The sequence below is a fragment of the Thermobia domestica genome, chromosome 9 (genome assembly GCF_964235325.1).
Source record: "Thermobia domestica chromosome 9, izTheDome1.hap1.1, whole genome shotgun sequence".
Taxonomy (NCBI): domain Eukaryota; kingdom Metazoa; phylum Arthropoda; class Insecta; order Zygentoma; family Lepismatidae; genus Thermobia; species Thermobia domestica.
In genome coordinates this window covers 116,661,901-116,689,135 of record NC_137462.1, presented here as the reverse complement: position 1 = coordinate 116,689,135, position 27,235 = coordinate 116,661,901, and the positions used below count along the sequence as shown (strand labels likewise).

General features: G+C 35.3%; 1 protein-coding gene across 1 annotated transcript in view; it reads right to left on the bottom strand.

Annotated features, from left to right (window-relative positions):
* Positions 1-4,070: 4,070 nt before the first annotated feature.
* LOC145694959 (nuclear RNA export factor 1-like) overlaps positions 4,071-27,235 on the bottom strand; it is a 99,545-nt gene continuing 76,380 nt past the window's right edge. The window contains exons 11-14 of the mRNA XM_081771770.1: positions 26,394-26,562; positions 14,508-14,684; positions 13,120-13,211; positions 4,071-4,993 (exon numbers count right to left, since the gene is read on the bottom strand). Of these exons, the coding sequence (XP_081627896.1) occupies positions 4,885-4,993; positions 13,120-13,211; positions 14,508-14,684; positions 26,394-26,562 (547 nt within the window). The 3' untranslated portion in view covers positions 4,071-4,884. The remainder of the gene's footprint in view (positions 4,994-13,119; positions 13,212-14,507; positions 14,685-26,393; positions 26,563-27,235) is intronic.

Here is a 27,235-nt window from a genome sequence, read left to right as displayed (position 1 = left end):
TTTCACTCATATCTGAAGCTCGGAACAGACCGAAGCAAATAAATTCATTATCTTACTAAATTGTCATGCTTGATCGATGCTGGTCTGTATACCTATTTTTGGGCCACCCTGTACTAGTATAAAATGTGACAATCTTATGCCGGTGGTGCCCTTTCTCCCCTCAAGCGAAGTCTGAAATGACGCTCCTGAAGTTAAAAGATAAGATGGTACGTATTCTTAGAACGCTCAATCGACTTAAAAAGCTTCTTGTTAACTGTTATAGTATTTGGTCTATGTTAGTCAATATTGAAACCGTAAGTTGTGATGGATTTCTATCATTTCTGATTTTAGTAGAAAGTTAAGGATCGAAATAGGGGACGTTTAATCAATCACAGGAAACCGCTTCTCGATATCTATTGCCGTTTTTCTACATTCTTGCATACTTTTAATAATTGAAGGAAAAAAATTAATTCATCAATTTAATCAAGATGAGAAATCAATCGAGAGAAAAATAAGCGTACAAAGGCAATTTCACTCAAGAGAAAGAAAAGGTATTTTTAGAACATAAATTCCAACAACGGAAATGATTGGAATTTATCGGAATTTTGCAATCTGTGACGAGACGCGCCCTTTCGTGTTGAAGTAATGTATTGTGATAATTCAGCATTCTTTTCCGCTTCCGTTGATAATGTTGTTTTCGGAGATTTTTGTACAGAGAAATTGTATTATTTCCCAAATTTATTTTTGTTTGCAAACGAGCAGGAGGAATAAATGCATAATCAATAATTCTGAAGTAATATAAAAAATTAGTCTCCAATTCTAAATTTAATAAAAATCAATATCATTTATATTTTAATTTTATAGGAAACTCTTCATATGTTTGTTATAAATGGGATCAACTTGCAACTGGGAGGCAAATATTTGATCCCAGACTGAAACAGAGGATCCGGTATACATGATAATCGGCAGTGTATTTGAATTACCCTTCACATCAAGTTGTAACTTGTTCGAAGACGTCAAATTGGTGCATTCTCTTCTATCACTGATCGAGTTCTGGGATTCCAACAGACTGATTTGACTATCCGTGGGTGATTGAACATTCCTCAGTTATTTATCCAGGGTGGCCCGCGATAGGTTTTCAGGCATGTCAAGGTTAGGTCCTGGAGGCAGCAATATGAGTTTCTTCTCCTTTTTGCTTATTTTCCCAACAAGATGAGACACCATGACCTTGCTTAAGGTAGATCGAGCAGATTGATATATCCTTTTAGACAGTTTTTCCTTATTACCGTCATTCTTGTTGACTCAATATTTATTATTATTACTTTTATTGTTATTATTTCTAGAATTAACTCCCTATTTCTTCTCTGATTTCTGTTTGTCATACTACGTCCATTTTGTTGGTGTCGCACGGCGTTTTGTGCGACCATCAAAGAAAGTTTGGTCATCTGATTACCTATTCTTGTAATATCAGAAGGATTATTGACTTGTTCTGAGGGGGGATTTGGACTAAGGTTGAATGTTTGCTGTGGTAAGCCGGAAGTTGACTGAGGAGGGGGAATATTCTGCATTGGCAGTGCAGAAGGCATAGGTTGTAACAACTGAAAAGATAAATTCTGCATAACTTGGGATGTTTGTACAGAGGAAATGGGTGCTTGCGCGGAAGAAATACATTGTTGAATGGGAGCAATAGATTGATGCAGTTGCGAAGGAGTGATTATTAGATTCCTAGTTTTGTTTAGGAGTTGCGATAGTGTTCAGGAAGATTGGTCGTAAAAGGAATACATAGTTTGCGATAGCTCCAGATAATCTCGTTTTCTCACTAGGTCTTGCGCACTTTCTAAACACTGGAGACGAGCTTACAAGACCTGGACTGTTTGGAATGGTTCCAGGGGAATTTTCTGCGGAAAAAAAGTACGCTGAAGTCCCAGTTAAAAGATTTTTTTTTCGAGGCTTCTAGTAGAAGTTGTCGAATTGCTCAAAAAATAAGCGTAAATTGATTCGTTCCCTCTTGTTGAATCTGGAGTAACTCAAGTTCGCCTTATATGCTGGAATTTTTGGATTACTTAATGAAATTAATTTTTGTTTAACTTGTCGTATGTTAATCTGTCTAATTAGTTTTAGTTTTGTAACTGGAGTACTAGATCTACAGCTAATTCTTTTCGTCGGTACAAGATTGTACTGTAGCTAGGAGGTCAAAAAGCGGTCGGGTCCTCAGTTATGCAACCAGACTCTGTCTTGTTGTTTCTATTGTTCTATTTCGTCCTGCCAAGTATTCTTCCCCGTACGGGTAATACACATAAAATGTACCTGTCTTAATGATTCAACTTTACTATCCCAAAAAAGTGCTTAAATAAATGATCGAGGTCCTGTTTTTAGTTAAAAAGAGCGTTCCGTAGGAAGATCACTGCCCAACCGACACGGTTACCATGTATTATTCGGTACCGTAACAGTACACGGGTTTTCTCCTTACCTTTTTCACTATAAAAGACATTATTCATTTGACATACAAGATTACAAATAAGTAATTTTCTAAAGTTCTTTCCTCAATAATTTGAATCTCTTGCCCGTTGCAGCTCAGAAATAGGACAGTTTCTTCTACCAGCTGCAGCCTGGCGATGGGTAAGGAACGGAACCTCTTGCCAGTTGCAGCTCAGAAGTAAGGTTAGAGGAGTCTCTCCCGCCCGATGCAGCTTCGAGATGGGTAGGATATGACCAGTTACAAACTGATGACCTCTGCCTTGAGATATACCCGTTTTTGTGTCCAGTCTTTGGAAGCGGAACCTGTGGGGGGGTTGAAGGGTCCTCTTCGTATCTCTTCATGTTGTTGGTTGTTGGCCGAAGCACATGGTTTTGTTTAATCATATGAAGAGATATTGCAGCATTTAAAAAGTTGGTAATCCCTACCCATTCTCTAAATAGAGAATGAACAAAATTAACCCTACCCTAAAGAAATATTGCTTTTAGATTAGAATTAGATAACAAATTAGTGTAATAATATCGACATTTTGTAAATTTTTTTTCTTCTTTCTTTTAATATCCATGAAATTAGCTTTAACTTATTTGACAAATTATTTTATGGCATTAATGTTTGAATATGATTTCGGGCATGTGGCCACTGCGGCTGGCGCGTAAGGCGTAATCTGGAGGTACAATTTTCATATACTCTTCGCATTAAATCAGGCTCTATTTCAGCCGCGACTGTTGGCTTCCAAGTGCTCAATTGTTTCTGGTTTATCAGTGTAGATATGCGACTTTACATATCCCCAGAGAAAATATTGTGATGGCGTCAAATCGCACGAACGAGGTGGCCAGTTAACAGGTCCATTTCGTGAAATTAATCGTTTATCAAATCTTTCTTTCAGTAAATTAATTGAGGTGCGCGCTGTGTGGTATGTGGCGCCGTACTGCTGAAACCACTTGTCTGCAACATTAATGTCTGTCAATTGAGACATGAAAACGTTAGTAATCATGTCTCTACCGCTCATCGTTGACTGTAACGTTTTGACCATCTTTTTTGAAGACATGTGGACCAATGATTCCACAGGTCCAATGACTCATTGGATGCATGTTATTGTTTAGAGTAAAGGTATTGCGAAAACGATTCATAGTTTCTCGAATTAATCGTTCTGATGGACGATTATGAGCACCGTAAAATGCATGTAATGTCCGATGAGTCTGTCGAATTGAATCATGGTCTTCAAAATAAATTTGCACAATTTGCACATTCTGCTCCGGCATGAGTGTATTCGTGATGAATTGCCAAATCAAACCAAACTTAACCTCAAAACAACCGAGAACTGTAATATCAGCTGTCACATAAAACAGTGTTGCCAGTTTAAAGTTCTCTGCCTCTAAAAAACATCCTTTATTATACATACTAACGAAACTACCTGTACGGCCTTAACCAGTATCGTTATAATTGTGTAAATTTAGTTCATTTTGTCAATGTAAAACATTGATAATTAATCCTACTTTTCTGTAGCACGTTGGTTCTTTTTATTTCCACTTACCCGTTTCTATCACATTGTGAGAGCTTTCTGATGTGAAATCGGGATCCTTGTTACTGCCGTCACATATCTTCTTTCGTCAGATTTCTCTTTTTTTTGTAGCGTTGGTATCCTCCGCGCTGGCTGCCATACTGGAAAATGTAGGTTGTCAAGTCTTTCAATCAAGAAGTTGACTGACGCTGTGTATTATACTATTATATTCTGACATCTGCTGTGGGAATAAGTGCCATAGGTAAATTCTGAGGGGTTATCAAGTTTTTCAACCAAATCCTTCTATTCTTCGAGATTAAGTATCGCATTCTGGCCGGGCGTTGTTGTACCCCATTTGAGGCTTTCTTCCTCATTCTTTCTTTATGGAAAATACGTTAATATTATTTTAGTTGAATATAGTTTAACTAACATACTATCGGAATACTGAGATTTTAATTTTACTGCCTGTACAAGTCAACTCGTCTGCAATAAAATGCCCAACTGCATGAAATTAAAAATTTATTTTAAGATATCTATTTGTTCTAGATCAAATAATACATTTTCTGTAATTTGATTCATTTCGCTGATACTTCTACATACAGCCTTACAATAGAAAAGTACAAGAAATGAAAATTCAGATATGTATGAATTGATACTAATAAGTCATCTATGAATGACAATGGGAATAAAGTCAGTCCTGAATCTTGTATTTAACTTAACAAAAATATATAAACTAATATATATCTTATATATAATTTATTTATGAGAGAGGTACAAACAGAAACTACTCACGAATCGTATTAGACAAGTGAGAAGGAATAACAATTAAACACACTGTCATTGCCATATATACCTAGGTATATTAATGCCATATAGATACATGACTTTATTTGAAGCGATATCTTCAATCACAGTCACCACCCTCATGTCAAGATATGTCATGATCAAATGCTTCAGGAGGTAACTTTCCTGTTTTCTGAGCTTCATCAAACACAAGAAGAACTTTATCTGGATTCCAAGAGTTATCTTCCAGAAATCTGTAAAAAGAAAATTTTTGTTACTTAATTTTAGAAAACTCTATTGGAGAAGATTTAAAATATACATGCTTCGCACAAGTGAAAGCCTATATTGAAGCTATAATATTTTCATCTTTTCAATGGAGAAGTTACCAGCAGAGAAGAAGAAGAAAAACATGTTTAAATACATTTTCTTCATTTATTTAGATTACATATGAATAGAAGAAGTTTCTTTGGTCTTAACGTAATTACGCAACAACGGAGGTATGAAGAATGAAACCTACATCTTAAATACGGCTGCCAGATCTTTCGGTTTTCCTGTAAGTTTTGCATATTTCTGGCACGTTATACGTTTTAGTTTTCCCTGTAAAACGGTTTGTTCTGTTTTTTAATAAATAAAAGAAATCATAGTCCTGGATATTTTGAAATTATTTTTATAATGCAATTTCGTTAGTGTAATTCTTTTAAATTAGAGAAAGTGATTTCTCACACACTAACAATGCAATCCATTGGTGTAACTTAATATTCAGAGAGATCTGTCAACATCATTTCAATCACATCGCAATTTCGATCTATCGTGATATACCGGTATGTGGAAGAGAAGCCACTGTGAACTAATAAAAGCTGAACTCCAAGTGCTTGTGAATTTTGTAAATATGTCCTGTGAATATTTTTGAACGTATATATATATATATATATATATATATATATATATATATATATATAAAGGATTTAGATTATTCAGACGTGGAATCTTTACTAAAATACAGTAAAAAAGCAACAAGAATTTCTGTAATATAATGGGTTGGTTGGATTTGAGCGTAGTGTCTTTTACAACACTGAGGTTATATGAGACGAACACGTGCGCCTTAACGTGGAATTCGAGCCACATTATTTCCCACAATATACTTTTTTGTTTTTTATGAGTCTCAATTGTTCTTTAATAACATTAAAAATCGTAAGATGTCATTTTTTCTCTCTGAAAAATCTAACAACCCTAAGGTTAAAGTGGGATCAAAACCACTACTCAGTTTGCACCCAGAACCCCATGATTACAAAGGCAACGAATCTATCCACGGAAGACACCTGATAGAAATACGTTGTACTCATCTTGTACACTTGTGAATATTTTAAAAGTCACTTCAGGAGGACAAACATATAAACAACTGTATAAGTAAAATCATTACATAGAATTATACAAGTATTAAAATAAATGGACAGTTTCAAAAGACAACGGAGTACAGATTATCTAATTTAGTCAGAATTAGGTTAACGAGTCAGAAATACGACTTAATTTAACTTGCATATCAATAAAAGAAGTAAATAAAGATATGAATAACCTGAGTTCACTCTGACTCTCAATCATTCATACATAAACACATGAAAAAAATACTTTTGATTGTAATATAGCACTTACATTCGTGTTTTCTGAGTTTGTAATATATGAGAAAACATCTAAATGGTTCGAATTACGAGGAGATTTCGCCATAAAGTTCACAAAGTTCACACCATTTTTCTCATTTTTGCTCTTAAATTCATTCATTCATTTACTTTGGTCTAAACCAATAAAAATAAATAAATGGTTTAAACCAGTCAACCCTGACTACCGAAACAATCTGAATATAAGAAGTGTAGAGTAAAAGGAAAGTAACAATAAAAAAGACAGTTTACCACGAACAACAGAAATAGAAATTTCTAAGTACACTATTAATGAGAGAACAAAATAATTATTTTTCTTAACTTCGTTCTAACATCTATTAGTTTTTTTTTTTTTTTTTTTTTTTTTTTTTTAAATCTACATTCTCCTATTTCGGTTTTAATGATATATTTTTCTTTTTTTAAGTCCCTCTATGTTATGGATAACATTCGCACATTATAGCAGGTAAAAGAGCTATAGCATTACTGTAAGCTTTGAACTGTGAGACTGACTCATCAGAGGATATTTTATCAAACTAATTCTTAGTGTTCATTTTACCTTTTAATGGATAAAATTATGAGAATCATGGTGGCACAAAAAGTGTGATTACCATTTATTTTACACTTAAGATCTTGTATTGGGCAGTACAGACGTAACACACAATCAGTATAGTTTGGCCCTTGCATTAGTTATACCTTTTCGACATAAATAATCGGCTTGAAGACTTTCGATGATTTTGTGCGAAAGAAGTTTACAAGGTGCCCGAGATTTCCTCTTCAGTAGAAGCTCAGGTCTTCTTGGACAGGATAAACTTCGAATCAAAGCCATGAAAAGCGCTTCGATGATTGCAGGCACATACACACTGAAGTCTTTTCACACTGGGAGTCCAGCAAGAGTTGTCGACCAGTGAATACCCTTTCCTCAATGCGAAGTCACTAGCAGTGAGTCGTGGCAAATCAGACCGATGCATGGCATGTCAAACCGTGTTTGGCCAGATATGTAGTGCTAATCTGTACCGTAATAGACGCAGCAATGCTATACTGAAATTTGTCTGTGTTCGGTGTTTGAGAATCGATTTGTTGCTGCTATGACGATTGTTTTAGCAGGCGCTTCTCATTCACTTTACAGATAAAGGGCAGAGGAAAGTTGTTTGTTTGCAAAACAAAAAATCTATCATGGCATGTCACTAGTATGATAGTGAAGTGGGATTGGGTTAAAAAAATCAAGATACGTAGAACAATTGCGTCCGAATCCAGAGCGTTATTTCTGACAGGTTGAGAGTGTAAAGCATTGAGAAGACTCAAGTACAATGCGGAATAATATAATGTTAAAGCAAGGATGGAGAAAAGCGAAGGATTTTAATTGAAAATCCGAAACAGTCGTCCAAAATTTTTTTTCTGGTTCCTAGTGGGTTATTCCTGAAGCTGAAAAGCTAATAAGGAACTTTTTTTTTTTTCATTCCTGCTAAGTTGTACTAGGCAAATGTGATCCGACCCAAAAACACTTCTCGTGTGGCGTATTTTTCAGCAACACTGAGCCGTTTATAACGGTTTCTGTAAACTGTGCACTTACCTCCAACCACAAGGAAAACACATCTATGTCTCAACCACACAATTTATTTTCGAAATAACTTTACTTCCAATCAACCGCCTCTTCATCACTAATAAACTGGTGAATGGGTTTGCAAATTCTAATTTGTGATGTTACCTATTGGATTGGGTTCCTGTAACCACAGCATGGCGCGTCCTCAGGTTGCGGATCGAGGAGAAGGCCTCTAGATATAGAGGTTAGCTGCGAATATACTGAATAAGCAGTCGCGGACAGACGACAAGGAGCGGTACTCCAGCTTGGGGGTTTGGGTAAGGCTAACAACCTCATCCTGTAAAAAAATGACACTTGTTCAGAAACATTCACAAAAGCCTCGGACAAGAACTGGTAACTTGGCACGACCTCAGCAAAAGAAAATGGACATGAGATTTGGAACATGGAATATTAGAAGTCTTTATAGGGCAGGCGCGTTAAAATCTGTAACGAGTGAGTTAGAGAAATACAGGATGGACTTAGTAGGAATTCAGGAAGTTAGGTGGGAAGGAAATGGATCTGAGAATTCCGGAAATTTTACGTTCTTTTACGGGGAAGGAAATAAAAATCACCAGTTAGGAACAGGGTTTTTCGTTCACAAACGAATATTACCAGCAATTAAGCGGGTTGAATTTGTTACAGACAGGCTCTCTTTTATTACTCTTAAGGGTTAGTGGTGTGATATTATTGTTTTAAATGTACATGCCCCAACAGAAGATAAGGATGATGATATAAAAGACACTTTTTAAGAAGTATTATGGGTATTCGACCAAGTCCCGCGATACCATATGAAAATTCTATTAGGAGATTTCAATGCGAAGGTAGGACGAGAGGATATTTTCAAACCTATTATAGGGAACGAAAGTATGCATTAGGAAAGTAATGACAACGGTGTTAGACTCGTGAACTTTGCAACATCCAAAAACCTAATTGTAAAGAGTACAAAATTCCCACATCGCGACGTTCATAAATACACTTGGACATCACCAGATGGAAAAACAAATAATCAAATAGATCATGTTTTAGTAGGTAGAAGAAGGCAATCTAGCATATTTGATGTCCGGTCCTTTAGAGGGGCTGATTGTGACACTGACCACTACCTGGTAGCAGCGATAATAAGAGAGAGATTATCGCTGAATGAAGGAAATATTCAATGTCCGAAAACGGCGAGATTTAATTTAAAGAAATTAGAAGAGAGTCAGGTAAGAGAGGAATACCAGATTGAAGTTTCGAATAGATTCTCGGCTTTAGAAGATTTGGAATGCGCTAGTGTTGAAGATACTTGGATTCAAATTAGAGACAGCATTAAAATTTCAGCAAAAGAAAAATTAGGACACGCGGAAATACGTAGGAACAAACCATGGTTCGACCAGGAATGCATTAAACTTGCAGAGAAGAGAAAACAGGAAAATTACGTTGACTACAAAATCCGAATGAAATAACTACACAAAATTTCGTATATATCAGGTGGAAAACTTCCAAAACTTTTAGAACAAAGAAATGCGATTTTTTAAAAGCTAAAATTAAGGAACTTGAAGATAATAGTAAAAATAAAAACATTCGGGACGTGTATAAGGGGATCAACGAATTTAAGAAAGGCTATCAATCTCGTGTTTATATATTAAAGAAAGCTGACGTAACAGTTCTCACTGATACGATTAGCATCTTAAATAGCTGGAAACATTTCTTTGACGATTTGCTGAACATGCAGCCAAGAACTAGTGTGCATGGAGAAAACAAGATACATACCGCAGAACCGTATATTCAAGAACCTACCGAATAGAAGTAGAAACCGCTATAAAGGAACTAAAGAAACACAAATCTCCGGGTGTAGACGAAATTCCGGCTGAGTTAATTTTAGCTGGAGGCGAAAAATTGTGGAACAAGATACACAAACTCATTCTCCTTATCTGGAACAAGGAAGAATTGCCACAAGAGTGGAAAGAATCAATCATTGTTCCAATTCACAAGAAACGCGACAAAACTGACTGCAATAATTATCGAGGCATTTCTCTTCTGTGAACATCCTATAAAATCCTTTCAAATATTCTATTAGCAAGATTGACTTCATACGCAGATGAAATTATTGGAGATTATCAGTGCGGATTTAGATGAAATCGATCAACTATCGACCAAATATTTACCATTCGCCAAATACTCGAAAAGAAGTGGGAATACAATACCCCGGTACATCAACTATTTATTGATTTTAGAAAGGCTTACTATTCGGTTAGGAGAGAAAAATTATACAACGTTCTTACAGAACTTAGAATACCGAGAAAGCTAATTAGATTAATTAAGATATGTTTAAATGAATCCCAAAGTAAAGTCCGGGTAGGAAAATTCTTGTCCACGAGCTTTCACGTCAAAAATGGCCTGAAACAAGGAGATGCGTTGTCGCCATTATTATTCAACTTTGTTCTGCAATACGCTATAAGGAAAATCAAAGATAGCAACCAGGGCCTAGAGTTGAACGTTATTCACCAGGTTATGGCATATGCTGATGATGTAAATTTAATAGGAGATGATAGGAGAACAATAAAAAGAAATGCAGGTCTTAATAAACGCTTGCAGGGACACGGGTTAGAAGTAAATGGAGAGAAAACTAAATACATGGAAGTGTGTCGGGACCGTAATACGGCAAATTATGGATGCGTAAAAATATTAAACAACACTTTTGATAAAGTGGATACTTTCAGATATCTAGGATCAATATTAACAGAAGAAAATCATATTGACGAAGAAATTAAATGTCGGCTAAAAGCAGGAAATTCGTGTTACTATTCGGTTCAAAATCTCTTGTTGTAGCGAATTCTGTCGAGGAAATCGAAGCTTAAAATATATAAAAACGATAATCATGCTTGTTGTTCTGTATGGATGCGAAACATGGCCGCTTATTCTGAGGGAAGAACATAGACAAAGTATTTGAGAACAAGATCCTGAGACGAATATTCGGACCCAAGAGAAACGGGAATGGGGAATGGTGGAAACTTCGTAACGAGGAACTACATAATTTATATGGTTTATCAAACATTGTTAGGGTCATTAAGCCTAGGAGGCTTGGGTAGGTAGGTCATATAGCTAGAACGGAAAAATATAGAAACGCTTTCAAAGTATTGACTGGAAGACCAATCGGAAAACGACCATTAGGAAGACCTAGGCGTAGAAGGGAGGACAATATTAAGATCGATCTCGCAGAGATAGGAAAAGAAAGTAGAAACTGGATCCAGTTGGCTAAGGATAGAAGTCAATGGAGAGCTTTTGTGAACGCGGCATTGAACCTCCGGGTTCCATAGGCCATAGAATTAATTAGTTGATTAGTTAGTTACCTATTGGCTTTTCCACTAACCTTATATATAATGGATAACGAAGTAATTAAATTATATCATCATTCGTATGCTACTGCACATAATACTTATATTTACCACCAGCGTGTCTTTAAATAACGCAGTTTCTTTCATATATAAGTCCTGAACTAAATTGATCAATCTCAGGAAGGTGTGAAATCCTGGGTAGGACAGGAAAAATCCCTCCATTTAATATTTTAAAAATAAAATCCCCCAGTAATAAATTACGGGGGATAAATAAAGGGATACTACTGTCGGAAGTTTGCAAACTAATTATATTAATTCAAATGTAATTAACACGCGCTCCATAGTGTTAACTAACGTGAAGAAGTGGTTAGTGATATCCCTAACCTTCTATAGTTTAATAATTATAAACGTTCAAAGATGTCAACTCTCTATATCGAGGCATTCCAGCGCTAAGTTTTTCTTCTTTCAAATTTATATACTACTACTTCAACAGTTACGAATTCCTACTTCGAATCACAGTAAATTTTTATCCTACATCTTACCAAGTCAGACAGTCTTTAAGTAACAAAAAACTGTATTGAAATCAGTTCATCTATTCAAAAGTTATTAAGGAAAGATATTTTGTCGGAGGGAATCCATTCTTTAAAGTGATTATATACGTATATTTTTTTATTTTGTATTATACATATTTACACTTACAGAATACATATGTATAATGAGCATGGGGAAAATCATGTACTGGATTTGTGATTGGCAATATGTTCTATTGAGTACATATAAAATTTGAGCATTGCAAATAAAACGAAATGAAAAGAGAGAGAGAGAAAGAAAAGGTTATACTTAACCATAGAAAGTAACAGTAAAATAGTTTTGGTGTAGAATGTAAACACTGTAATGCAAGCCTAACTAGGAAATTGATAATGACACTAAAATAGGAAGGAAGGTGAACATGCATTATGCAAGGATGCAAGGAGATAATAAGCTGGTAAGGAGGAATCCCCATGTAGGTAGATGGATAGAAGTCTTTGAGGATAAGACAAATGCCTGTCCGGGAGCAAGTGTTATTAAAGAATGTGTAACCGAGTGATACCATCAAAGCAGCCTGCAAATGAATTAAGAAAATTGTTATGTAAATAGTTTCGTTAATGTCACACAAATATGTACAAAAATAATTTGTTCAAGTTTTAGACTTCTCAACATGAAGAACACAGTTTCTATGGTTGTCTGATAGATAAGTTTCTTAATTTCTATTCCTGCACTAATCAAGTATAGAAATCGTTGATTTTGTCTTAATTTTCCTCGCTTACGGCTTCCTGTTCCATGTCCGTTTTGTTAAGAATGACCAAAATATTTATCAGGTGATAAGGAATGTTTGACATCTCAGCACAAAGAAAATAAGTAGATCCCAATAGCTTTGATTTGCCAAATATATCCATCTTTTAAAATGAATCCTCCGTACGATTCTTAAATTGGCGAAACTAAACCTTCTCTTTAACCATGGAAGATTACATTACATTTGATTATACCATAACACACTGGTTAGTTTTCTCTACGCTCAAGTTGCATACACGTTCACAGGCTCCAACCTTACTGGAAGTACAAGGGTTCAGGTAAAAATCTGGTTGTGACCTGTACCTCATTAATAATAGGCTACATCCTCCACAACCCCGGTGCTGTACAAGAATATCATGCAAAGGTCAAAAATTACAGTACATTGTCCATCACAATCTCATCTACGATGAAATTTCCGTGGCGGTATTTTAAAATTCAATGTCGTATTACGAAGAACTACCAATTCGTATTTACAGTTTCAATGAAAATTTTCGACTCCTTACCTTCTACTCCACAGTTTATTCATTCCAGTCTCATCACTAACTGAGCAGACTAGTGCTTGTTTGATTGCAGGGGATTGTTCATTAAATGCATGCTAAAAAGAAACAAAATTGTTTAGTAGTACCTTAGAATTAAAAAAAGAAAAGTATTTCGGGACAAATGAAAAGCACATCTTAACCAACAGTCTTTGCAGTTCACTGAAAGGAGAAACTGACGTTAGATCTGATAATCGATTCGAAACTGATTTGTATCTTTTCATCTTATGCTACAACCGTAGACCTCGATCATTTCCATTTCCATTTAACAAAACAGTAGAGCAGTTGCTCAAATTTTATGATTTAGACAAAGTTTCTGGGTTAGTTTTATTTTAAGTGAAAAATAAACTAAAGCAGAAAAACCTACACCTGCACACAAGACACAACCTGAGTATTTCAATGGAAAAATTATTTAAGTACTTCAACTTTCTGCAGTCACCGACTTTTGTTTAATATTGATGGTATATCTTTCAGATGTTACTTATTGTCAATTATTTCCAATTTTACATTGTGCTCAATTGTAACCAAGTGGCTAACGTGGATGGTTGTTCGTGCGTGGTCTCGGATTCGATCTGTAGTTGAAGTATTGAGCCTTGAATACAAACCAGAGTAGCATTTAGGATCTCCCTTTAAGGCCGCCTGCACATTGACTGGAAGCAAGACAATCAAACTGAGGAAGAGTGAGGCAGAAGAGATTGTGGAGAGAAAGGCCTGAGTGCATAAATCGTGTGTCTCAACCACAACGTTAGCGAGACCGTTGTCTAGCATGTGTTCGAGTGAATATGCAGTACGAGGTTTTGTTGCATTGCTTACAGTACTAAACCTCGGCTACGCTGTCCCGTTCTCTGGCCAAGGTGTGGCCGACTTAAACAAAAGTTCCGTCTCATATAGCCTCGATGCTGAGAAAGGATTGAGTTACAATAAATAGAATTTTACACACTGTTTAACAGTGACTGATTTTAATAATAATAATAATAATAATTTTTGAAACACACAGAAAAATGAAATTCAAACTGATTTTCCTCAGATTATCTACGGTTACAGTGGCCTCACTTAAAACGATTCTTCTTCAAAGTCAGGCCGCGAAATAAGCCTGTTTCTTCTTCAAACTTACCTCACAATAAACTGAAAATTTTTGAGTACATGCAGTAATGACTATAGTCCTTACCAATATTCAGTGAGTGGAAAAACGGCTATTAAAATTCTACTATATACATCCTGCTAAAATATTTTGTAAGTTAACAACCTATATACTTCTAATAAAATGAGAATCCGTCATGAAGGAATAAAAGCCAGTTAAATCACGAATATGCTCACTCAATTGCACTCAAAGTATAATTTTTGCTAAAACTTACTCTTGCTTGTTGACTTGTGACATCAGAAATATATAATGCGTCGTTGGTAATACAAAATCCATGTTCATATGGTATTAGGACGAAAATTCTCCCAAATGCACGAAGCGGGGTTTCTTTTGAATCTCTTCTTTCCTTCTCATTAAACACTCCGCTTACGGAAACAACTATCTGCTCATTCTGGAAGTAAAACATTATTGTTAAAATAGCGCTTCACTGGAGAGACAAATGCAAAATACAAGCAAAAATATTACAGAATTGTATACTTTAAGTAGGTGGCAGATTACCTTGGTAGAAAAGGTTGTCCATGATTAAAATAGTCGAATTTCACTGGCCTTCCTAAACGACGCATTTATCCAGTTACGTCTCGACACATTGTTGGTTATACTGAGGCCCGTACTTCATGACAATATCAGTTGAGTACGATCCATAGAATGAAGAAGGCAAAAGCGACAGCTTTCTGGGAAGAGTTCACTTATGAACTTTCCGAAGCCTTTTTATAGCCATTCAGCAATCGCAGAACGGTCAGCCGAAGAGTTTAATCATGGGCAAAGTTGGCCTGTCTCTCATTATATGATGATGTGCCCAACAGGGCTCTTGCGGTACGTGGTTGGTCGGAAATTGTGAGAACACGGTCCCAGGCCGCTGGAACTTTTAACACAGTGTGCGTCATTAGGAAAGTAGTGACATACGACAATCCTCCAACTCATAGAAGTTTGGCCATACGACATGGTGTCTCAAAAGGTATAGTTTCCAATATCATACAGAAAAATCTCGAACTGGAAGTATGTCGCAAAGCGCGCGTCCATCGCCTTACAGAATGTTACATCCAGAAGCTATTCAAAAACACCAGAAAACTGTATAACTCGCAGTCAAGGAACGCTTTTATTCCACGAAGTGTCTTTCAACACTAAAGATAACGCAGCTTACTTTCATGGGAATGTCACGCACCTTCTGAATGACACACATCCCCTACCTATGTGGTGAAGAACCCCAAATGCATGGATCTACATGGACGATGTCCATTCCTTCGATCATCCAAAACGTTCTATGCAAGAAAAGCAGAAGAGATGGGAATTCAAATGATTTCATTTTGTGAAAACCCAGAATGCCTCACCAATGTACTACTATGAAATAGAGACACTTGCTTGATGCTGTCCTTGCACTTTGCAGGGTCTTCAGAAAGTTGCCAAAGCGGTACGTTGAGACATTTCTATTCCTATTTTACACAGGAATTTGCTACAATGAAACTACACTGCTGGGCCGTGGACGTCCCATGGAACACAATCGGTGATGGAGAAGGGGTATTTACTACCCAAGTAAGTGTTTCAAATTCGACTACATCGGTAGTTCAAATGCACCTACAATCCCCACAGCAAACTTTATGCTAACCAAACTCATTCTATTTTCTTCTTACTTGTTACAACTACGCTATCTCATTTATATTTATTCAACTACTCTACATTATTATTAATCTGCAGAAGATTTCTTTCTTCTCACGTAACGGAATACGACTTATGAAAAATATTTATAAGGTATACAAACTTTACACTTCCGTCTTTATATATATATATATATATATATATATATATATATACATATATAAATGCCTCAGTTTGGAAACGACTGTACTGTTTGAATACTGTGAAACTCAACGCAACCACTTTGTTCATCAATTATCTCAGAGGATAACAATTCAATCAACAGAATAAAAGTGATTTTAAAAAATCTATGAACTGAGGTGCATTATTACACTAACTGTTATTAAGATCTGTTCAGTGATTTATGAGTAACGCTGTTAGAAACCCGTGATTACTTCCCAGTGTCTGGGAGAAGAAAAAAAAAAGTATGCCTTTCAAATGCCTTTCTGACAAACTTATCAGTCTTACTCCATTGTTACTAATTACTCCTGTAAGCTTTCGTTACTAATTGTTGAACGAAAGTTTCTTCTTTCCGTATTTTGCTGTCAAAATCACGTACAGTTCTTCGTAGAAACAGCTCTTAATGAAATTTTCAATTTGTTCGTAGATATATACACTCTTCCAAATCTTAATTGTGCGCATGAATTTTTTTTTAAAGGAGCAGTTCGACTTAGAAATGCACTTTTTACAATTCATTTCCATTTGTAGAGTTGAAAATTCTAAAAGGAATGGTGTTTGTTTGATCGCGATACGTTCAGTCGTTAGCGAGTAACAGAGGAAGAAAGATTTTGTGATGACGTCATAGGTGGGCAAAGAGCGAGAGCAGGCTTACATACTATAACAGTGCCAAGCATTTCGTTTGTGAGAGGTGCGGTGGCACGTTCTAAGTGCGGTTTCCTTTTTCAGAACTGATTGCAAAGACTTACAAATATCATCTGCATGTAGAAAATTATATCTGATGGTGGGCTGTACAAACGTTTTTATAATATTATAAAACAGCGTTTCCCAACCTTTTTCAACTTGCGGCACACTACGGGTGTAACTTGAATTCTCGCGGCACACTCATAAATATTATTATTATTATTATTATTATTATTATTATTATTATTATTATTATTTGTAAATATAAAATACAATGGTAATTTTTTCCGTGATTACTGATCTCTTTCTTGCAGAGAAGAAAGCTCGATCACTGTCTCTCTCCCATGGTAAATCAATATGTTTATTTTTCATTCTAATTTAAAAATAGAGAAGAATTGCAATAAAAATAGGACTCAGTTTTTTAAAAATGCACTTTCTTTTTCAAAATTGTATCCAATCTTTCACTAAGAAGGAATATCACTAAATAACGAACGAACAAGCAAATCTCTTGTACTTTTAAGACACAAATGTAGGTAATTTGTATGCATGTTTGCTTTGTCGAAAGGATTTTGCGGTATTTTAAAATTTCAAGTTACGAAGTAGTCTGCAAATAATGAAGCAATAATGGTCATAATAGTGGTAAATACTATTTTTAACATTAAAAATGTACAGAAAAGTAGCACAATAGGAAACTTATAATTTATTAAGATGGTTAATAATATACATGACAATTTTCAAATATTATATGAAGGTTATTGTTAAATAATACAGTATTAGTAATGTAACAATCTTTCAATAATATCTATTAAAGGTTACAATTGTTTAATAATAATACAATTTTAAAAAATTGTAAGACGAGTTGGTGCACGAAGCAAAATTAATGTGCAACTTGAGCTTGATGTTCTTTTATGATCTTTTTCAATTGCAGACAGATAGTTGATAAACACCCCCCTCATATCTTCCGGTTGTTACACTTAATGGTGTTCATTGCAGAAAATCTTGCTTCACTTAAGTAGGATGTAGAAAAGGGAATGAGAACTTTCACAACCTTTGTAGAAATAGGGCTGCTGGAGAGAAATCCAGAATGATGCCCTGTCTTGCTGTGAGTGCTAGAGCCTCAAACCTCGGTCATTCCTCACATCGACCAATTCACTTTCTTCCTGAACATTTAATTCTGCTGACTGTAGGAGAGAATTCGCAAAGGGGTACCTCACCCATTCAAATGAAGTCAACTGAAGTGTAGGAAAATACTTCTCAACATTGGTACGCAACAAAGACAGTGTGTCTGAAATGACTGTTGAGAGGTTTGTGTCAATTTTACAGCACTTTGTAAGCTCAAAAATGTCACATTTGTTTTGTTTTCTAATTTTGTTCTACCAAAGTGAGAGTTTCTTCCTAAATGAACAAATTTTGAGTTGAGTTGAGTTAATTTTGTCACTTAAAGTTAGTATATTTTCGTTTTTTCCCCTGCATGCTTTGGTTTAGTGCATTCAATGTTTGGAATGTGTCGGTAAGAAAAGGTACTTTATTGCAAGAAGAATCATTACTAAGGAAATCGGCATATTCACTTTCTTCGGACAGAAAGAATAGGAGAAGTTATTCTTTGAGTGTATAAAATCTTTACAACATGCGACCACGAGACAATTACCTTACTTCTGTGTGAATAAGCAACTGACTGTATTCAAAATTCATTGCAGAACATAGACCTGAAAATAGTTTTGTTTCAAGAGGTCTTGGCTTTATGTAATTAACCATTTTTACCACTTGATTTAATACTTTTGCAAGTTCAAAAACAAGTGATTTTGAAACAAGTGCTTCTCTACGGAAAAAACAATGTGTAAATATTATCTCCGGATTCTTTTGCTTTACTAATGCCAAAAATCCCTTTACGGAACCTGTCATAGAGGGATTGCCATCTGTGCCAACACTCAAACAAGATTTCCATGACAAACCTGCTGCATCAAAATAATCACTTACTATATCAAATATATTTTATCCCTCAGTTGTTTGGGAGAGCGCTTTACAAAATGAAAACGGTATAAATTTGAAAGTTCATTTCACCTCTCTTTATGGACTTTCAATTGAAGCGTAACGTAGCAGTTAACCGTGAAAATGTGTATGGGGATCTGGCAAATAAAATTCTATTACCGAAATACTATCTTTTGCACAGTATTGTATGTATAATAATATACAACAATTACAGTAATTTTTCCATTGTAAAAGTTCATGAAATACAAATATACATTGTTTATGTGTCTTGCAATTTGATTACTATAGAATTAATAATTTTGTTTCGATTTTCTCGCGGCACAGCAGCGGCCCTTTCGCGGCACACCAGTGTGCCGCGGCACACCGGTTGGGAAACGCTGTTATAAAACGTATCCTATAAAGCATGAGTTCAGTGTTTCAAAAAAAAAAAAAAAAAAAAAAAAAATTGAAACCGATATGTAAATAGATGGCGGACGAGATTGCTGCAACACCTAAGTATCTTTTCTTTAATCATTCTTCCGATTCCCAAACATAAGTATGTTCATTTTCACGTTTTGTTGCAATTTTTAACACTGACCCTATAATTTTGTTCTTCAAGGTATTACAGGAGCGTAACATATGAGGCAAAAATGAAATAACATCTGTAAAGTTTGCCAGAATACGAAAAACACTTCACCGGTTAAATTTCTTTTATTCTCATAGCTGTCCCCGGAACAACTCTCATCACCCGTTTCATCATCATTGTCACATGATACAGAGAAATTAAACGATGGATCAATGTCTTGAGGAACAGTCATCGTCACTGATTCCTTCTACAAGCCGGTATATTTCACTCCCTAATTCATATTGTATAGCTTATTTCTAAAGCAATATCTTCAGAATCATGAGTGACATCGTCTCTATTACCCTCTAATGCTTCGTCTTGACTACAACCATCAATTGCGTCTTGTACGATATTTGTATGTTGGTAACTGGACATAGATCGGTGCTTGTTCAATGGCTCGGATTTTAAACCTTTCAATAATATAGTTGGAACAGCATTCTTCATCAGTTTGCGTGTAAATAATTATCTTGGCATTAGCCAGAAGTGGATGTAGACGGTAAAAACTCAGGGGGGGGGGTCAGAACTCAGACTATGATATGTACATCATGTTTACTAAAAACTTTCAAAAATATCTAAATAATAACTTAAATCAATTTTGTCACTCAAAAACTGGGGGGCCTATTAACTTTTCTTTCATTAAACTTGACTTCTCGAAGACAAGCTCTTCAAGATGTTTGGAACACGAGTGATTTTATTTGGTTTCTTTCTTTTTTTTTTTTTTTTTTTCATTGATTTTCTTGGGCCATAATCTATATCAATCTGATGATTTCTCACAACTTAGAAACGTAAGAAAAGATACTTTACGTCCTCAGCTTTAATTGCACAAGAATTACAACCGAAAACACAGCAGGTGTTAGGCATTTCTACTTCACTTCACAGATACAGCACGCGCTGTACTAACATGTGTTTTCTACTTCACACTAGTGTTTCTTTCAGGAAAAAAAAATTCCGGGGGGGGGGGACACTTAGTATTCGGAGAGGCACATAATTTTTCACAGTACTATTATATTTATTACATTATAGACGTATTATTTTGGTCTCCTCCGGGGGAATCTCTCAGAGCTCCGGGAGACAGTGCCACCCTAAAAACGTGTCTGGAAGAAACACTGTTTCGCACAACAAACGTAATTACTGCTCTCTCTCTCTCTACTCTTTTTTATACTAATGCTATAGGAAAAACAACTAACAGAAACCTTCCTCAAGAAATCAACACAGAGCAAGACTGCTAACAAATCCAAAACACAATCTATTAAATCCAATGCACTATTAAAGGTTTATCAGCTGCGTACAAGGAAGTGGTTGCTGACTCACATTGAGTTTCTCACGTCCCACCAATGACGTCACCATTTACGATTCATCAAAAACAAATGCCTGTAGAGGCTGAACGAGACGGCCTATCAAGATATAAAAAAATACGGGTCTCTTATTTTTTGTTTCTCTTTCTATTGCACCAAACTTGTTTTTAACTCGAACTGCTCCTTTAAGTTCCTTAAAATTGGCACTTTGGCAACAGCGCACCGAAGGAGAAGGAGTAGTGAAGAATTCTAAACACTGTTCGTTAGTTAAAATATCCAGTTCCTATGTTATCTAATGCAATGTTACTTCAGAGCACAATAGAGCCTTGCAGAATACAGATAACTTTGTTGAATTAAAAAAAATAAAAAATAAACAAAATAAAATAAAAAACAAAAAATGTTGCTAAGGAGTTCATTGTCTATATACAAGGGTCGTTCAAGGATGACCTAGATTTTCGTACGTTAATAATCGATGAATAGCCGTATCATGATAAAACTTGCGGGTGACGTAATGTATTCCTTCTCGAGTAACTAGCGCCCGGTATTTGGCGCATGCGAAGCAGTTGCAGAGAACATGGCGGCAAGCAGTGTGTTTGTAGAGCAGTGGTGTGTAATCAAATTTCTTGTGAAGGAAAAAGTTAAACCAGCGGAGAATTTCACAAGATTGCAAGCACAGTATGGTGAACAAACGGTGTTACGGACAAGAGTGTACGAATGGTATGAACAGTTTCGCGAAGGACGGGAGCTGGTGACAAATGAAGCACATGGACACATTCGCCCGACTGTAGTCACACCAGTGAATATCGCACGTGTTGAGCAAATGATTCTTGAGAACCGGCGAGTAACAGTGCGGGATATTGCTGCCGAGATGAATATCAGTGTCAGTGTCGGGAGTGTTGAGACAATCATTCACGACCACTTACCCTTCCGCAAAATCTGTGCAAGGTGGGTTCCCCGCCAGCTGACATTTGATCAGAAGTGGACACGCATGACGGTGTGTGAACACCTGAAATGCGCTGGGAAGTTCTGCCCCATCCTCCCTATAGTCCAAATTTAGCCTCCAGTGATTGTCATTTGTTTTTACCCCTTAAAGACCATCTGGGAGGGAAGAAATTCATGACAGATGAAGCACTGCGGAACGATGTCTACCAGTGGCTACGACAACAACCAAGTTCTTTCTACGCCAAAGGAATCAGGGAGCTGCCATAACGATGGCAACGGTGCGTCGACGAGAATACTTTGAAAAACTGACATAGTTTGGTGCTTCTTGTGCTATTTGTTTCCTCTAAAAATATAAAAGTCTCGGTCAGCCTTGAACAACCCTTGTATACAACTGAAAGATAATTCTTCAGTAATTCAATACCATATATGTTGTTTCTCTGGGATTCAATGTTTTAAAAACTAGTTCAAGTTCTATTGGTTGATTTTTCCCGCTATTCTTGCCTCATAGTTTCCGACATGACTAATTTCTTATTTTGTTTCTGCAGAAGGCGTATTTTAGAAAGTCGCTAACTGTCCACGCTTTATTTTTGATAATTTCCAAGTATGGGATGAGGAATTTATATAAAGTACCATGTGTTTTCTAGACATTGGTTAGTGCTGAGCAATTTAGGAGCAAATCTTCAGAGATTTTACAGGCCGAGACTAGTGTTGCAGAATTTCCGGTAATTTTGAACCTGTTAGTAAAAAACAGTTTTTCCCGGTTTCTTTCCGGAAAAACTGGGAAAATAAAAATCTTTGTATTAGGTTAATTTTACTAGTAATTGAATCGTATTTTTTCGAACGCGTGAAAAATATGTTACCAAATTTCAATATTGTGAATATTTAAAAAAGAAGCATTCGAAAATAAAACTACTGTAATAATTCTTGAAAATGAATAGTCTGCACTCATTTCCTTTATGTGCTTTTTAGTTGTTTATTCTTGGTTGTGCATTAATTACAGAACTTTTACACTTGCATACACATCTACCATCATGAAACGTTTCTGTTGTAACAAATAGGGCTCTTGAATGAAACTTAGTTCTTAATGTGCTCTTTGATCCGATTAAGTTTTGTTAATTTTAACCAAATTACTTCTTAAAAGAGAGAGCAGTGGCCAAATTTCACTAATACACATGCACTAAAACATAGAATTACTTTATTTAATATTCTAATCTAATATAGACTTTTATATAAATTTTATGTACAAAATTTTGTATCTAAACAAATACCTACCTGTTTTCTAGTGAGAAAAATTATATAAAAATGAAAGTGACTATATTTGTAACCTAACAACTCTTGAACCACAAGATCGACCTGGATAAAATTTTCAATTTAGATGAGGTTCGCGCCTGGGATGGTTTTATCATTTCACTCTGAAGGTGCAACTTGGAGGGAGGAGGAGGATATATAAAATCATCGAAAATGACCGATATTAATTTTCGGGGTTGCTGAGATGAACAGTGACGTTTCCGATGCCGCTTAAGTCCAAATTCAGCACCAACTTGGGAGAAGGATATATATCGGGTGTTCAAAAAATGGCACCCACGGACCACAGAGCACTATTTCACACGCCAAAATAAAGCGTAAATGTTATATGATGGTATGCTCTCCGGAGCCTCCTTCAGCCAATATGGGGAATCAAAATTTCACAATGTAGCAACATCGTAGATTAACTTGGAGCCAATAGCATTATTCTACGAATACAACAAGCAGTAGAATCGATTGCTATGTTAATAAGTGATGCTAGTATCAATCAATATTGACTTTAGCTGCCATTTGGAAGGAATCAATTTTATTTGCGATGTTGCCACATAGTGCAATTTGTGTCTCCAGACGCGAATTCCAAAGATATAGAAATATTCAATTTTTATTCCCCTCCATTTTGACTTATAGAATAATATTCTGTAGTTTGTGGGCGCCATTTTTAGAACACCCGATGTATATATATATATATATATATATATATATATATATATATATATATATATATATATATATATATATATATGATTGAAAAAATAGCCGATATTAGTGTCGAATACATATTTTTCGGGGCCGCTGAGATGAACAGTGACACTTTCGATGCCATTTAAATCCAAATTCAGACCCGCAACTTGGGGAGGAAAAGATATATAAAAATTATCGAAAATAACTGACATTAGTGTCGAATCCATAGTTTTTGGGATCGCTGAGATGAAGAGTGATACTTTAGATGCCGTTTAAATCCAAATTTAGTGCCCATTAGCACTCCTAAAGGGGGAGGATGGCATGTAAAGGTAATTGAAAATGACCAATACTAGTGCCGAATTCATAGTTTTTGGGGTCCCTAAGTTCATTGATGGCAGTTTTGGAACCCTTTACGTCCAAAATGAAACTTATTCTTCCCGTGCGAATAACGGTTATTCTGATAGTCTTTAATAATAACGAACGGAAGTTTCACATATTAAATTCTTTAATATACTTCTTGCTGCTCAAATTATGCACTTGTGTGGTGTGTGTGTGTGTGTATATGTGAAAATAAGATCATCTCTCTCTTTGAGTTGTTCGAAAAATATACAAATAATAAAGAGGGATTTTTCCAGAAATCAGAAAATTAAAAAGTAAAATTAAAACCTGTTGCTCTAAGTATTTTTCCTGCTAGCGAAATACGTTGTATATATGCTGGAGACACGTTACAGCAAATAAGATTAGCATCAGGCGAAGAAATATTTTTTAAATTATATTTTCCGGTATTTGCTAATATTTCTGAACGAAAGATCTTTTTGAATGGGTTTCAAATTTCCGGAAATTTTACACAGCACAAGATAGATACGTATCTCCAAAAATATATATTTGATTTTAACATACCGGAATTAACTAAAATGATTCGGGTCCCGTTATTTTGACACTTCCCTACCATAAGATAGCTTAATATGATTTAAATGCGTCTATATTAATTAATCTAGCTGGGATTGTATTTTAGTATCTTTTGTAGCCACTAACTACATTCTATCACGATGCTAACTTTAAAGGAGTGGTGCACATATATTCGTTGCCACAAATTTTCCTTATTATAATACAGGAACCACAAGTACTCAATGACCTTAACTGTAAGCTATAAAATAGTTTTCATTTTAAAAGCATAATGTAGTAAAATATTAGAAAATTTCAATTTTTCCCAAATTTTTCGTTTTTCCTAAGCTCGGGAAAAAAGTATTTTTCTTTTTTTTTTTTAAACCCAAAATCATATTTTTTTTTCAGGCCTTTACAACACTAGCTGAGACTCCAGTATTCCTCACAATAATGGCTTTACTGCACTACAGTAGATTCCTATCTGATTAGGTTCGTTTTCCATTTTGGGTGTTTTTGTGTGTTGTTTAGTATGTGTCTGTAATAAAGATGTTTCAGTTTGTCTTTTCTTTACGGAAGTGTGAATGCTACTAAATTGTTATGAAAATGAATAAAATCATTTAATCTTCCTTGTGTAAAACAGGTGAACTCCCGATAGGTAGAAAACTCACCATTTGGAAGAAACACTGAATCTGACCCGAAGACTAAACAGGCTTTAAAGGAGCGAAGATATCCCTGCACCTCTCCGAAACTTTTTCATGTGACACTGTTCGGGGTAAGGACACTACCGGTGTTTTATGGAACTTTGTGAGCATTCTTATGGTGGACTATTTACCAAAACGTGCTACAGTGACCGGAGTACAATACTGTCAACTATTACGGAATTTGCGAGAAAAAGATGTGAAGTCATCGTGGAAATCTGTCTGAAATACTCATGATGCACCAAGGCAACAAAAAGGCTACTACAGATATAACAGCAAACTGCGAGGAAAGAGAACTGCTGCCTCACCAGATTTTATGCCTTCTAACCCGTTTTCTGTTTCCCACCTTTAGAAAGTTAAAAGGACTACGTTGTAGCAGTGATGAAAGAAATTATTAAAGCTCTTAGTGACTTCCTAGAATTAGAACTAGTTTTTATTTCCTTTCTTTCCTTCTCGGAAATTTACAAAAAAGTACTCTGGATCGATGTAAGCAGACTTGAACTCAGGAGGAATTACAATGAAAATCATAAAAGAAAGTTAGTTTCATGCATATGTGATTTTTTTGTCATTTTTGGTTGGGCTTGAAACTTGTCAATCATCTCCGGTATACACATAATAAAAACTGAGGCAAGAGTAGCGGAAAAATTTGAAAAAAAAAAGAAGAAGAAGAAGGATTAACCAGTAAGAATAGAACCAGGTTCAAAAGCATTACACTCCAACATAAAGAAGCAACACGCATAATTACCGAAACAATAGTAGAATAACCTTTTAGTTGTATTTATCCCTAACATTGTTTTCTTCATTTTTTTTAAAGAAAAATCAAAAAGAGAGTTTGTTCTTTAAACTAAAACAAAGTTTTCTCCATTTGCCATGGCATTATTTTGTTCTGGAGGTAACATTCCATTACGTAACAAAATAGGCGTTAAGTATTCCAAATAAAAAACTGCGACCTGTGTTTGGAAGTTTCGTCACTCAATTGTTATTTCTTTGAACAATTTGATAACTCACAGAGCTTTGTTGCAGAGACTTTTAAAAGCCAAATCGTGTTCAGGATATTTCAACACAAAAACAAGGAATTCTGAATACAGTTTATATATATATTTTCAAGCATTTATACCCGCTTAATTCTAACCATATCTAATTCAATACGTAAAATTTTAATCAACATATAAACGCCATTATGAACTACAAATATTTACTTTACTTACAGTATAGGACAAAAGATCAATTCCAAACGACAGAGGATCATGGGCCGTGTCAGGTAGCTTTGATATGAATTTAACAATATCTTGTTTCCCTCTTTTAAGCAACTTCAATCTATCATCCGCAGTTTTCATTTTCAACAAATTTCTGTTATTATCCTGATAAATTGTCAACCTAAATAAACAAGAAAAATAGTTATAAAAATAACATTTAAGTACACATGATATAATATATAATCTAAATTATAGGGGTATATATGAAAGTAATGTATACACTCTTTCGTCGATGCAGTATAATATAGTTGGAGTGCACTTCATGATATATTAAACTGCTCACGAAAATCTCAAGTTGACAAAAAGGTACACAGGAAACATTTCCATAAAGATTCTAATTACAATTAGAATACATTTAAGAACAGAAAATTACTTATGAAATTTTTGCTCCGAGCTTGCCCAAGATCTCCACTCTTCACATCAGAAACTAAGCAGATAATTTAACAATATAATCAACTGCACGTACTTGATATATTTTCATATATATATACACACACTGTATGCTTAAGTTTACAGCTTCACTACGATACACTTGTTTCAGTGATTCTCCAAATGGATGAGACAAAGAGCTGAATCATTTGCTACATTCTATGTCTATCAACTCTTGAATATCTTATGTTTAAAGTTTAGAAAGAGTGGATAAGTTGTGAGTAGTAAGTATGAAAATTCAACAAAAAAACTCTGCATATTAGTAATTATCCTGAAAGCTGTGGTTCAAGAAAGAGATGCTGACGACTATATGTATAATGATGAATATAGCAACCAAACGCATAACTGGCAGCACGTGGTTCCTT